Genomic DNA, 14682 nt, shown 5'->3' on the forward strand with positions numbered 1-14682 from the left:
TTTACTGCAGTCTGTCTCTATCCTGATTTGTGGCTGCACCGAACCACACTGTGATGGATGTGCACAGGACAGATTGGATGACTGTGGTGTAGACCATACTTCCTCAGTTGCCGCAGAAAATCCTCCGCTGGGCCTTTTTGAGGATGGAGGTGATGCTGGTCTCCCACTTCAGGTCTTGAGAAATGGTAGTTTCCAGAAACCTGAAGGTCTCCACAGTTGACACTGGGCTGTTAGATACTGTGAGGGGGAGCAGTGCTGAGGGGTGTCTCCTAAAGTCCACTGTCATCTCCAAAGTCTTGAGCGTGTTCAGCTCCAAGTTGTTCTGACTGCACCAGAGCACCAGCCGTTCAACCTCCCACCGATATGCAGACTCGTCACCATCTTGGATGAGTCTGATGACCGTAGTATTGTCTGCAAACTTCAGGAGTCTAACAGCTGGGTCCTTGGAGGTGCAGTTGTTGGTGTAGAGGGAGAAGAGCAGTGGGGAGAGGACACATCCCTGGGGAGCATCAGTGCTGACTGTCCATATACCAGGACTGACTTCCCCCAGCCTCACCTGCTGTTTTCTGCCTGTCAGGAAGCTGGTGATCCACTGATAGATGGCGGGGGATACAGTGAGCCGGAGTATTTGGAGGAGAGGATTTCTGGAATAATGGTGTTGAATGCCGAGCTGAAGTCCACAAACAGGATCCTTGCATATGTCCCTGGGAAGTCAAGGTGTCGCAGGATGTAGTGTAGTCCCGTGTTGACTGCGACATCCACTGACCTGTTTGCCCGGTAGGCAAACTGCAGGGGGTCCAGCAGGTGTCCTGTGATGTTCTTCAGGTGGGCCAACACCAGTCGTTCAAAGGACTTCATGACTACAGACGTCAGAGCGACAGGCCTGTAGTCATTCAGTCCTGTGATGGAGGGTTTCTTGAGGACTGGGATGATGGTGGAGCGTTTGAAACAGAAGGGGACTTCACATAGCTCCACGGATCTGTTGAAGATCTCCGTGAAAATTGGAGCCAGTTGGTCAGCACAGACTTTAAGACAGGAGGGAGGAGACACTGTCTGGACCCGGTGCTTTCCTGGTTTTCTGTCTCTGGAAGAGCTGGCTCACATTCTCTTCACATATCTAGAGTGCAGCCTGAGTATCGGGGGGAGGGTAGGGGGGTTGCCAGAGGTGTGACGGGGGCTGTTGTTGTTGGGCTAGAGTGAGTGAGAGGGTCTAAATTTGACCCTCTCAAACCTGCAGTCGGAGACATTCAGGTCATCATGCAGGTCCTTGTTTGCCTCAGCAGGGGGGATGGTCTTCTGTAGCTTGAGATGTTTTGCAGGCCTCTACACATTGATGCAGGGTTGTTGAACTTGTTTTTCAGCTTTTCAGTGTAGCTTCTTTTAGCCACTCTGATCTTCTTTGTCCGTGAGTTTCTGGCCTGCTTGTACAGGGCTCTATCCCTACTTCTGTAGGCATCTGCCTTGGCCTGACGAAGTTGTCTTAGCCTGGCTGTGAACCATGGCCTGTTATTACTGTATGTGCAGGAAGTCTTATTTGGCACGCACATTGTCGCAAAAGCTGATGTAAGATGTCACAGTGTCAGTCAGTTCATCCAGGTTGCCAGCTGCAGCTTCAAAAACACTCCAATCGGCATATTAAAAACAGTCTTCCAGTCCCTGCTTTGCCCTGCTGGTCCATTTCTTCAGTGTTTGACAACGGACTTTGCAGATTTTAGTTTCTGCCTATAGGCTGGAATAAGATGAACCAAGCAGTGATCACAGTGCCCCAAAGCTGTTCAGGGAACAGAACGATATGCGTCTTTAAGAATTGTGTAGCAGTGGTCCAGTGTGTTATTATCCCTGGTGGGACAATTAATATGCTGTCCATTTATTGGTAGTTCGTGGTTTAATTTTGCTCTACTAAAGTCCCAAAGGATTATGAAAAGTGGGTCCATATTTTCTTGAGGAACCAACCCCGATAACATGGCCAATGCATCTGTTATCACTTTTAAAATACCCACAATTTCTTTCATAGACCAAATACATAAAAACATTGGAGATAAGTTTGTAATTCTCCCCCTATGCCTGCATTCAGTCCAATGGTGCTCTGATTGCCTGACAACAAGCGTGCTTTACTTCATATTTGCATGTAGGAGACATGTCTTTGATTTGCTGAATGTAAATGCTATTTGCCCTTAAATAGCCTGTAGCTGAAGTGACTCATTTTTGTACAGGTTGTTTTATCTGCATTTCATTGTTGCTTAGCAACCTGGTAAAACCCTGTGTTTCCCAGGTTCTGTGCAAAGCAGGTCCCTATATTAGGACTGTCTGGATGTAAAAATAACATCTGCTTCAACAGCCATTCATAACTCGTTTTTCGCAGAAATACGAACAGAAATAAACAGAAATGTCCCTTGCTTAGTGTCACTGAGTCATGACAGACAGCAAAAACAGTTTTTTCTCTCATAGAATTCTCATAAAGTCTTTCAAAAGTTTTAAATGTTTGTTCAGTGACAAATTCATCCAACTGTAAATGCACTGCTGAAATTGCCATGTTACATCATATGTAACATTCTGTTAATTGCCTCCACATTCATTAGCTCTAGCAGCTGAATAAACAGTTGATGAACATAGACACTAAGCCCTATATGAGGTAGCTGTGATGGAAATGATATGTAGCTAGTTTGTACAGGTGAGAAATCCTTGGCCTGTTCACTTTGATGGTTTTTCCAGCTCGGTCACTATGGGTCAGCTGCAGTGTAGCCACTCAAAGACAGTTCACAATAGCTCGGTCATAAGGCTGTGTAAAGATGGTAAACCAATGGGAAGTGAATGGAGGTTTAGTAATACACAGCTAGTCTTCTTTTACAGTTACTCAACAGGCAGATGCTTTTCCCCCAAAGCAATTTACAGAATGCAGTGGTGTTCAAACTGTAGTGCGTGTAGCCCCACATGGCAGTCCCACAGACAACTGTGGAAATTTGTTGTCTGCATCCCGACTAAAACCTCTAGAACAACTTTGAAAATGATTAATGATAGTTGGATACCTATTTAGTCTTAAAAGATAAGAAAAAAAAGGTTGTGACATTCTCTATTTTACAGGTTTAATAAAATACATGTGTACACCTATGTGAATAATGTGAAACTTTAACTGTAAAATTTGAAACTCATAACTTCATTGCTATTCATCTATTTTCCAGTGAAATAATACTGTTAATATGATATACCATCTAAATAACAAAATCAATGTATAAATAAGCAAGTTTCTAACAGCCTGACCTAAGCACTTACTAGCTACATTGAGATTGAGATTGAGATTTTCGACAGCCTCTGTGAGATGCTGGCTAATAGGTGGTTCTTGAACGGTTTGGTGTACTTAGAGGTGGGAGTTGGTCCAAAGGGTTTGAGAGTCAATGACACAATGAATACACATAACACATGCATAGCTAAGCTGATATGTGACAGATCATCTTAATCAGAAAGTTATAAACTATAAGGGGGTGTGAGTGTCACTTAAGGTAGAGAACCATAAGAGACAACAGACCAATGTACAATGCAGATTGCTACATCATCTTATATCCATCATCTAACTGTAATGATTATGTCCTATTACAGCCTGCCAAAGTATTGTTATATCTTCAGCCATGCAAAGACAGAAACCATGTCTATTTAATCATGGTTTTCCAACACCATTAACCCTTGTACAATATGGAAGTTAAGAAAAATTGCTAAAACCTCCCAGGTACCCACATGAGACACACAGACGAGTCTTTAGATGTTTGTAGAGTGCAGTTAAGATTAACAGTTAAGAGTTTGGAAGTTCATTCCACCACCTTAGAGTGGTGCGGGAGAAGGTTTAGATTGATTTTTGATAATCTTGAGCAATGGTGACATCTTGCAGCTGAGAGGCCTGGAGTTCTCTCCAGTGCATACAGTGTGATGGAAGACCATATGTAGGATGGCGCTGCCCTATTAGCAGTTTGGTATGCCAGTACCAGCATCTTAAACCTAATCTGGCTACAGATAATTAGTCCACGGACATCAGCTGTGAAGACACAAGGTCTGAGAGGCAGCAGTAGAATCTGGTGGTTGACCTGACAGCATCAAATGTCATGGACAGGTCTTGGAGAATGACAACTCTCACAAACAGAAGTGTTTCAGTGACTGACAGAAGCAAATATTATCTCATTTGGCACAGTGTCATCCAGGAGAAAGAGTGTAAGTGTGAGAGTATAAGAGAGAAAGAGCCAGAGAGGCATAAGAGTCAGTAGGTCAATATGGGGTAATTATTTGATCATTAATTAATAAAAAAACAAAACAAAATAAAGACCCCTGGGTCTGTAAACAACATAACCTTAAAGAAAATACCAGCCTGAATCAGTGTGTAAACAGCGGTCAAACAGCCCTCCTCACAGTCCAGAGAGGTTTTCCTTCATGGCATGACTAATGAGTTACTCAACACTCTCAACCTAAACCTGTAAATCATTAGCTCCTGAAGAAACTGGTGGAAGAAACTCCAAGCAGATGCTACGCCTAACAGATTACCAAGGAGAAACATCCTGATAGCTTATTAGTGGTCTGTTATTACATCAATGAATTATTCATATAGTTGGTCACATTTGGTATATAAGTTTAATATTTACAAATAATGATGATTTATTTTATGATTTCTGACAAACTGTCCATATTTGCTTAAACTGGTAAAAGTTAGGTTAAGCTTTTTTTTTTTTAATTTTGTTTTCTAATGGTGCACAAATTAAATGTTAAACATTTTCAAGCACCACCTAAACCCTTCATTACCAAATCTTAACTGTTAAATTGTTTAACATTTCCTACTGTGTCATTCCCCATTTATCAAAGCACATCCCAGACACATTCCAGGATCTACTCCAATCTATAGGAAAGGCCCTACTGACTAGTGGTTGTACAAGACCCATTTAAGACACTTTTCGCCCGTGTTTCCCTTATAAAAATAACAGACAAGTACAAATCACTGAGCAGATGTTCAGCAAGTTATGTAGTCATAGTACATAATTAATACCCACCCAATTCATTAGTTCGAAATGAATTAGGTGGGATTTCAGAGCTATACTGGGATGATGAAGGGGGTAGCTAACTCTCCAGGAGTCCACGGTTATCTGTGGTGGTGGGCTCAAAGGTTGCAAAAGTACTGTTAACAATCAGGTTAGGAGCAGACTTTAAAATGGAAATGGGGCAAACAAGCCAACATTTCAACATCATATGGGAGATATAATATAATCTCAGAACTCATACGGTATAGTTTAAAGTAATAACCTCATCCTCCACAGCATATGTATACAAACTGGTCTTGTATAGTACACATAGGTGACCTGATCACAGGCTTCATATATGTGTAAGTTTGTCTTATACATCACAACTGTGTAAAGTGAGCTTTGGCAGCATACCTGTGTAAATTTGTCTTATACAGCATGCATATGGGAACTGATCTATATATGTGTAGTCCTCTCTTATTCATCATACATGTATAAGCTGTACACATATTAAACACTTTCTCTTGAGTAAGACAGACAAATTCAAATGGCCTATTTTCTTGTTAAATAGGCCAATCAATCTGTCTTGTTCCCACCTACTTCACCTGTCCCAACATTCTTTTACACTGGAAAGCAACAGTGGAAAAGAGCTCCCCATTCTGGGTAGACAGAGCACTTTAAGACTTTTGGGTTAAATAATTCAGCACCATTTTAATAAATCTTTTAGGAGCTCTCATACTAACTATTTTCATTGTTCTGTATTTCAACAAAATAAGAAATATTAAAACTGCCCAATAAAAACCACATGACACTCACTTTATTGGTCCAGACTGAGAAAGTTGGGAGATTAAAAAAAAAAAAAAATCAAGAAATTTCATAACATCTCAATCACTTCCATGTACAGTTCAATTTGTAGCTTCAAACACCATTCAGCTTTGCTGAAAATGAAGCAGATGGGTTCTTATGCAAAGAAAAGGCACTCTCAGCATTTACTTTCACATGGTGTCCAATGTTCAATTTAAGGCCAGACACAGACAACAACAACAAAATAATCAAACAAACAAAAAACAAACAAACACACACAAAAAAACGTAGTACATTAATATGACTTTTTCATGAATTTAACATTTTGTGATTCACGTACAGATTCAATACTAAAGCATGATCTTTCTGTGTTCCATTTATGGACTAATTTACAGCACTAATTTTCAGCAATCATTTATAGGAATGATACATTGTCCATCATATGAAATATGAAAAGATAGAGATTTTACTGGAACTGTGTGAAGGTAACAGCAGACTTAGTCTGAAGCTAAAAAAAGAGCCCGTGAGGTAGCTTGTTCACATCCATGACTACAGTTATATTAATGCATGAATATTTTCTACATGAAGTCTTATTGTTACTAGTTTTTAATATAGGGTACCCCCCTGGAACAGTCAGACATTGCAGTTAGACAGTGTGTGGGCTTATTAATAGATGAACATCATCACCCTCTATTTAATTAACGACATAAGCAATTAGCACCCCAATAACAGTCACATTAGTTTGAATCAGCCAAAAGTACAGACATAACTCGGGTCATCTTATACAAGGCAGGAAAGTTTTACAGAACAGTTTGTTTAGTGTTTGAGAAGAGCTTTAATGATCTGCTGTCTCTTGTAATATAGTACACAGCAGAAAACCCATACTGCTAAACCTCATCCGAAACCAAAAAGGACATCACAGAGACAGAACGAACTAAGTGAAGAAACAAATAAACTTAAATGGTATCAAATATTGAAAAATGAAAACAGCGTAAAGAAATAAAGGTGCTTTCGCGATTCTGCTTCTCCAACCCAGACTCTAAAATGTTACATAGTGAAATTATACAGTATGAAGTAATAATCAAAAAAAAAAGTTCACTGATTTGGAAAGGGAAAAAACAAAACAAACCAATACACAGAAATTCAATACATTAAGAAAAATACCATCATTAATGAGAAATGAGCCATATCATACAGGTCTAAAGGACAACCTCAATGTCATAGGCAATCTTCTGGATAACGGGCGATTTTTCTTTCTTTACTGTCATTTCCTGTGCTGGTGTGCTCCCAAGGACCTGAGATTCGCTACCGTGCTTGGTTTTTCTCTTCTTTTTGGCGATGGAAAGATAACCTTCCTCTAAATGGAGTCGCTTGTGTTTCTTCTTCTTCTTCTTCTTAGCTTTGTGTTTGGATTTAGATTTGACCTTGAGCTTCAGCAGTGGCTCTTCTATTGGCTCTTGCACTGGCTCTTGAATTGGCTCTTGTGTGGGTTCTTCCTTTGGTTGTGGTGAGAGAGAAGGGTCTGGCAGTTTAATGGCACCCATGATTTTGCTAAGATTGTGATCCTGGCAGAACAGAACGCCGCACACAGGGCAGCGGAACATCTCCTCCTTGTCGTGGATCATCTGGTGACGTTTCAGGTTGTGGTGGGTGGTGAAAGAGCGTTCACAGCGATCGCAGGGGAAAGGCCTCTCGCCCGTGTGGACGCGCTGATGCTCCGCGTGGTGACTGCGGCTGAGGAAACGCTTCCCGCACGTGACGCACGGGAACGGCCGGTCGCGGTCGTGAAACTGCATGTGCTTGGCCAAATGGACGAGGGAGTAGAAGGACTGCTGGCACACGCCACATGCATACCCTCCTCTACCGGTGTAGGTCTGCCTTGGCACGGTGGGCGGCTTCTTTGGCACCCTCTCCTTGTCTGTCTCGATGATAGCCATGGCTGCCTTGTGAACTTTGACCACTGCAGCCGCTGCCGCTGCCCTCTTCCCTCCTTTCTGCTCCGACTCAGCCATTTCCTAATTGAGAAGGGAGGGGTTAGAAACAGGGGGGGAAAAGAAGATTAAGAAAAGCTAGAGAAAGAAAAAGAGATGAGGAACGGTTCGAAAGGCTTTGAAGTTGTTGGAAACTATATGAATGTCTTGCGCTGGTAAGAGTGACCCGTCACACTATTTCCATGACAGCATATCATGAATCTACAATGGTGACTCTTTAGTCAGCTCAGTCTGTCAATCAACTCAGAGACTGACAAAATCACAAATGGCCACTGTCATTACAACAAATAAATATTTATTTAATTAGCAGGCTCCTAGAGCCAAGATGAAAGAAAATAACTCTGTAGGTTTTGAAAGTATGACAGCCTTCTTGTCATTACTATGAAGTAGGCGGGGAAGAGAATTCAGCTGAGAGAAGTCCAATGACCGTGCTCATATTCTTCTAATGTTAATATCCAAATAGACCAATACTACTCTCTTTTCAATAAACCCCACTTACTAAAAGAAAAAATCTGAAGTCTCAGACTGAAAATAATAATATTCTTACAGAATTACTGTCTAATTAAGATGATTTCTAAACCTGTTTAAATATTAGAGAGAGGTATTGAGGGTCTTTCTATTTTAAATGTCAAGACAAATGATAAAAAACAACAGGGAATCACAGACATATTCTCTTAGGTCCATCTGTATCGTTTCTTAATTCTTTCCCGTGTTTAAGAACAAACTGTTTGACTTGATCACCACCTTCTGAACAAATGGGGGATTTATTCTGGAGGTGCAGCAAAGCCAAACATTCTGTACAGGTGAATGCCCTCTATCTATATGAGCTGTGAACCTAATTTGTAAACTTCTTATCTGCAGACAGAAACCAATTTTATAGTTCAACCTGTATTGACCTCTGTTTAACATATTACATACAATCCTGGCACTCGTGCAGGTGTTGAAAGTGTATGCATGAAAGAAACCTGACATTAAGAAGACTTTTGCCTACAGTTCCATGAGGTGCATGTTAGGAGAATTGTGGCTGCTGCAAATACATTTTACATTCATGTTTACATGCATGTCTATGTATGTGTGTGTCCAAGTGTGTAGCCTACTCACTGGCACCATCACTGTGAGCATGGCAAAATCCTTACAGACTGGTTTCACTGTAGATTAATGGAGATTATTTACCCTTCGTTGTATTAGGCAGTGGTGCAATAAACCCTGAAACAGTCCAGCCAATTATATGATTTGGTGTGATTGTCAGTAGAGGGAACTGAGTAGTTGGTCCTGCTGCAAGAGCTGAGGTCTGCCTTTGACCTTTCCTTCGCTGAGCTTATTAATAAACTGGTTGGTTGAAAGAAAATGGTCCTGCCTCCCAGGTTTTACGGGTCTCTCAACATCAAATATTCTCATTATTACCTACCCCTAGCCTTTCAAGCACACTAACTATTTGGCAGAGTGAACCTGTTATCTGATTATATAAAGCTAAATTATGAGAGATATGTCTCTCTCTTATGTCTTGCAGTTATAAATTACTAACTTAAAAGTTTGCATTTTGGATCTGTCCTAAGATTAACTTCAGAAACATCACTTGCCAGCAGCCTCGTCTTCAAGCAACAGTGAAAATAACAGAGACTGAGACAGGCTGTTGCTGCGCTGTTAATGGTAATGAACGAGATGCAGTTTAATCAATGTTTAAGGCATGATAGTGTACATGACTGTCCATGGGCGGCGTGCGAGAGGGCGGGACACACACAATGAGTGGCGACTGTGCAAAGCAAAAGCCAAATCCCGGACATTTTGGGCGATTTAGAAATCCTTTAGAGGTCCGAAAAAGAGGACATGTCCAGGAAAAAGAGGACGTATGGTCACCTTATAGAACTGTGATATAAAAACACTCTGGATGAAAAAAGCCTTTCACTCGTAGGCCACCATTGTTCTTTACGTCGCAATGTCTGGGCAGTGACGTCAAAAGGGAACCCCGACTACAAATACTTGTAGGTCTTATTAGATTAACCTTGGCAGCAGCGATATAAATGTGATATAAAAAACACCCCGGATGTCTTAGTTTTCCTAAAACTTGAAAAAAGCCTTTCACTCGTAGGCCGCCATTGTTTTTACGTCGCAATGCAGTCTGGGCAGTGACGTCAAATGGTTGCAACAATGTTGGTCCCATTCTCTTGACCCTGCAGCGAGATAAACGTGTCTTCTGTTTAGCTGTTTCAATTTCAAGCTGAGTGCAACATGGGCGAAGAGGACAACGTAGAAGACATTACATCAAAATAACGATGATCAGAGAGCTGAAGAGGCCAGAGTGGGGCAAAATCGATGGTGACTGTGCAGCAACTGCTCGTCTGTGCCAACCGAGAGGTAGAGTGTTTGTTGTAAAGAGCCCCGCTCTGTGTCAGCAGCTGTTCAAGGTAAGCATATGGATCAAACTATTGTCCTATGTTAAAACATATTTCAATATCAATAATTGCAGAGATTAGCATCCACTGCCATCGTATGCTTTATACATTGTGAGAATATACAGTGAAACGCACTAACAAGATGCTTACGGGATTGATTATATTTACAGATAGCCCGTGCATCGCAGCACACCAGAACTTTGAAGCAGTTTGCCTCGATCAAGATGTTTTATGGGCTGCCCTTGTCAGCCTCCATGAGCAGGAGAGTGCTGGCCTACCAAATCGGAACTAGACCACCAATAGGCAAGTCAAAACAGCCCATGTTCTATGGAACGGCATTTAAAACAAAATTAAATAAATACATACATAAATAAACATGGCTATGAAATAAATCCTGAAACAAATAAATGAGGCAGTAAATGTAGAAACATATAAATAAATGTAAATATAAATATATAAATCAGTCAATATCGCTCAATAAATATTTCAAAATGACGCTTTTCAAAGGACTACTTTTATTTATTTCAGGGGACTTTTATTTCATAAAGCCACATTTGTATCACTTATATTAAAATGAATGGAGCATGGTAATCTCACAGATTCAGACCAAAGCAACATCACCAGAGCAGCACTGAATCCGAATAAGCAAGCTGTTGTGCGGAAAATATGGAAGACCAAGCTATCCTTAGCAGATCAAATTGATCAACTTGGTTTGACAGCAGATACTATTTTGGCCCGTACTGAGGACTTTAGAAATACTCGGGCGGATAAATGCTCTTCAGGACATCGACGTGGATGTCGAAGTTTTAAGTTGCTTGTGACTGATTGAGCACCGTGTTCGTGTGGAAGATGCCCAACTTTAAGCATAGTGCGGGACGCCCGTCTCTGGTTATTCCAGGCGTTATGTGCGCTACCACTGTGTTGTCTGGTCTATCAACCCGAGAAATCGCGGACCTGTTTGGTGTGTCACCCAGCATGATTCAGAGGAAATGGGCCGAAGAAAGCCTACGGTAAGTTACTTGAACGAACGTAAAATAAATTGTTGCTCTTTCGAGCTAACCTCACACAAATGAGACTGATGGGCAAAAACATTTATAATACAGTTAGACGCCTAAGGACGCGAGGGTTAGTAGGCCTAAACAAAATTAAAACATGATTGACATTAAAGAATTATTCAGTCTCGTGTAACGACATGATATGAAAAGAGATGGGGGGGGGGGGGGGGTATGAATGGCATATTTCCGCCAGAAAATTGTCGGACAGTAGACAGGTGGATAACACAGTTGTTCAACAGTTACAGTTGGTTAAAACGTTCATGTTAACGTTACACACAAGTTAGGCCTCGCGTCCTTAGGCGTCTACCCGTATTCTAAATGTTTTTGCCCATCAGTCTCTCGTGTGCGTGACGTTAGCTCGAAAGAGCAACTGATTTTCCGCAATTCTCAAGCAATTTAAAACTTCGACATCCACGTCGATATTTTGAAGAGCATTTATCCGTCCAAATATTTTTCTAAAAAAGTCTTCTCTACGGACCAATGTAGTATGCGCTGACAAACCATGTTGATTAGTTTGATCTGCTAAGGATAACATGGCGTATTGGAGACCACCGATATCTGCCATATCGTCCGCATGACAGCTTTCATATAGATTCAGTGCTGTTCTGATAATGTTGCTTTGGTCTGAATCTGTGAGATAACCACGCCCCATTCATTTGAATATGAGAGACCGAACTGTAGCATTATGAAATAAATGCAGGGCTGTGGAGTCGGAAGCAAATTCGGGATAGTGGAGTCGGAGGTACCATAAATTGAGGAGTCGGAGTCGAAGGTATTGTGTAGCGACTCCACAGCCCTGAATAAAAGTACCCTGAAATAAACAAATGTGTTTATGAAATAAGTCCCCTGAAATAAATAAAAGTAGTGCTTTGAAAAGCATCATTTTGAAATAAAAGCCTGGTTATTAATTTATTTAACTATGCTGACTCATTTTATATTTCTATGTAAATTTTTTTCTTTATTTATTGCCTCATTTATTTATTGCAGGATTTATTCCATAGCCACGTTTATGTGGGCTGTGTGCGCATGTATTTATTTAATTTTGACTTATGTCACGTTCCATACTGTCCACCGTTACGTTCTCTACATTTACTTTACATATTTTACATCGCATTTAATATACGATAAAGTGTATTTCATTATAGCAAAAGGTATTTTGTATAAAGCCTATCATGTATTAAATTCAGTTGGGTTCCTGGTTATTTGTATTCTTATATATTGTAATCTTTTTGACCAACAAGATTAAAATGTATGACGTTACACCAAATAGCGTCCTTGCATTATTTTGGACATATTGCATCCGAAGTGTCTATATCCGCCTGAGTTGCTGCATGGTCTTACTTGGAGAGCACTGTACACTTACGGATTGCTGAACTGGTAGATTGTCAGCTTCCTCCATGATCAGGGTCGTGTCCGATGGTTCGCCTTTGGAGGTTGCAACTGAAGGAGCGGGTTGTTTACATCCTAGCAGGAGAGTATCCAGCGTCTCCTGTCTTTGACATCTCTTAGAGCGGATTTCACTCGCTATCCAAGGGCGTTCAGACTCCATGTAGGAGAAAATTGTAGGCACGGCATTCGGTTTTAGTCTTCGCTTATAACCAGCAGCACCTGTGAGCTCTTTTAGCAGCTGTGGTCGACTAAATGCATCAAATGCATCAGGAGAGAAGTGGCGAGAACACAGCCGCGGATCTTTAGGAAGTTGTATTCGTCCACAGGCATTTTCCCACTCCTTTCTCCTCTTCTTATCGTTAGGAAAGCTGTGAAGACTTACATCACTTCCCTTGTTGCCTTTCGACTGGAAACTACAACCAAAAGCAGCACAGTGTGGCATTGTATTGATGTTTCCTCTAATGTAGCCCGGCAAAAATAGCAACAGGTAGCTATTAGCTTACCTCTCAAGCGCAACCAATTTACGTCATCTACCCAGAGTGCATTGTGCACAGAAAGTAATGGCGGCCTCCGTATGTCAAATTATGTTGGGCATTTTTAAAATAATGAAAATATTTCATGTGTTTCTAGCAAAGTATTTTAGTAGGAGAATAGTAGGGCAATTGCAGCGTATTAAAGCCTACAAGGATTAATAGTCGGGGTTCCTATTAAAGCCTAGCTGAAATTAAAGTTGATCGCCAGCTACATAATCTTGATCAGGAAAGTGGGCGCTACAAATTGCGGAATGTTTACGGACGGCGTGAATTCCGGTCTCCTAACCTGCACATACTTCACCCAAGCATGAAACACAGGGCTTGCCTTATTGGGAAAACTGTGCATTCTGTGTCCTAACAAGACTGAGTTGGAACATTACGCATAGGCCTACACGAAACTGTTAACCATTTTACGTCTGGTCTTTTTTTAATGAAATCGTAATGTTTTTCTGACTAACAAACACAGGCAGACTGTGTTTGCACCATGCTACGTCTCTGTAGTGGGCTGCTTGCGGGGCTCATCTCATCTGTTCTAAACTTAATTTCAACTGTGTGATTTAAAGAATGGGTACAATTGTACTTTTCTTTCTGTCCCAGGAAATCACTCTGTTTTAATCCAGACACTTGGAACGTGTATGATAGGCAACTGATTTGACAAAGTTGTTTATAATTATTCCATAACGGCGAGGCGGAGAAACATGGGCCTAAGGTTGGAGATATTAAATTGCTAATACGCATATTCACAACTCGTGAGCTTAAACGACCAAGGCAGCACTGTTCAAAGTGGTTAACTGTATCGATAAGAATGCAGTCAATTAAGTAAATGTGGACACCACCATTACCTCACCCGACATTGTGCACGACGCTTCTTTTATAGTCGTGCACTACGACTGGAAACTAGTTTTTGTCAGCGTCAATGGTCGGCCACTTCGACAACATGATCTGAAATTTCTTATTGGACAAGAGCATTTCTCCACACAAATGCACTCACCTTTCAGAACAGTTCACTGCAAGTAATGATTGTTATCCTCATGCCCCCTCAGAAAACTGTTAAATGGGATATAGTTCAGCATGTATGGATCTGCAGCAATGCTTGATTAGTTTAGAAGCCACATACCTCAAATGAGTCAACTAGCTAGTTGCAAAGAAGACGAGAAAGTATTCCAGAGTCTTGAATGAATGGAAGGTTTTTGGACAGGTAGTGCCCCTCTGGATGCGCGATGAAAATCATCAACAAACAGAACAGCAGCATTAGAATATCACGTAAATCTTCCCTCAACCACAGATTCCGCCATAAAAGGAGTGTTCAAACTTCCGGCTGCCTGAGGGGCAAGTATGTTGAGTTGCAGTGGGAGACGAGGCTCCAAAAGTCCAACAACTCTTCCCTGACATGGAGTTGTTTTAGATAGAGGTTTACTGGGCATTCCCCAGTTTGTGAGGGCGGAGGAAGGAAATTTAATATGGCATGCGAATCTCCGCTATCTATTTACTTAAAGAGCGTTCTGACGACAAAATAACAACATTAT

At 41.2% G+C, this 14682-nt stretch overlaps 1 protein-coding gene across 1 annotated transcript; it reads right to left on the bottom strand.

Annotated features, from left to right (window-relative positions):
* Positions 1-6994: 6994 nt before the first annotated feature.
* Positions 6995-14310, bottom strand: LOC115822778 (zinc finger protein 467-like). Its single transcript, XM_030786696.1, has 2 exons — positions 14274-14310; positions 6995-7810 (listed from the first exon to the last, which is right to left on the bottom strand). The coding sequence occupies exon 2, from the start codon at positions 7805-7807 to the stop codon at positions 6995-6997; it is 813 nt and encodes a 270-aa protein (XP_030642556.1). The 5' UTR covers positions 7808-7810; positions 14274-14310.
* Between the last annotated feature and the right edge of the window lie 372 nt (positions 14311-14682).

The sequence above is a fragment of the Chanos chanos genome, chromosome 10, assembly GCF_902362185.1.
Source record: "Chanos chanos chromosome 10, fChaCha1.1, whole genome shotgun sequence".
Classification (NCBI taxonomy): Eukaryota; Metazoa; Chordata; class Actinopteri; order Gonorynchiformes; family Chanidae; genus Chanos; species Chanos chanos.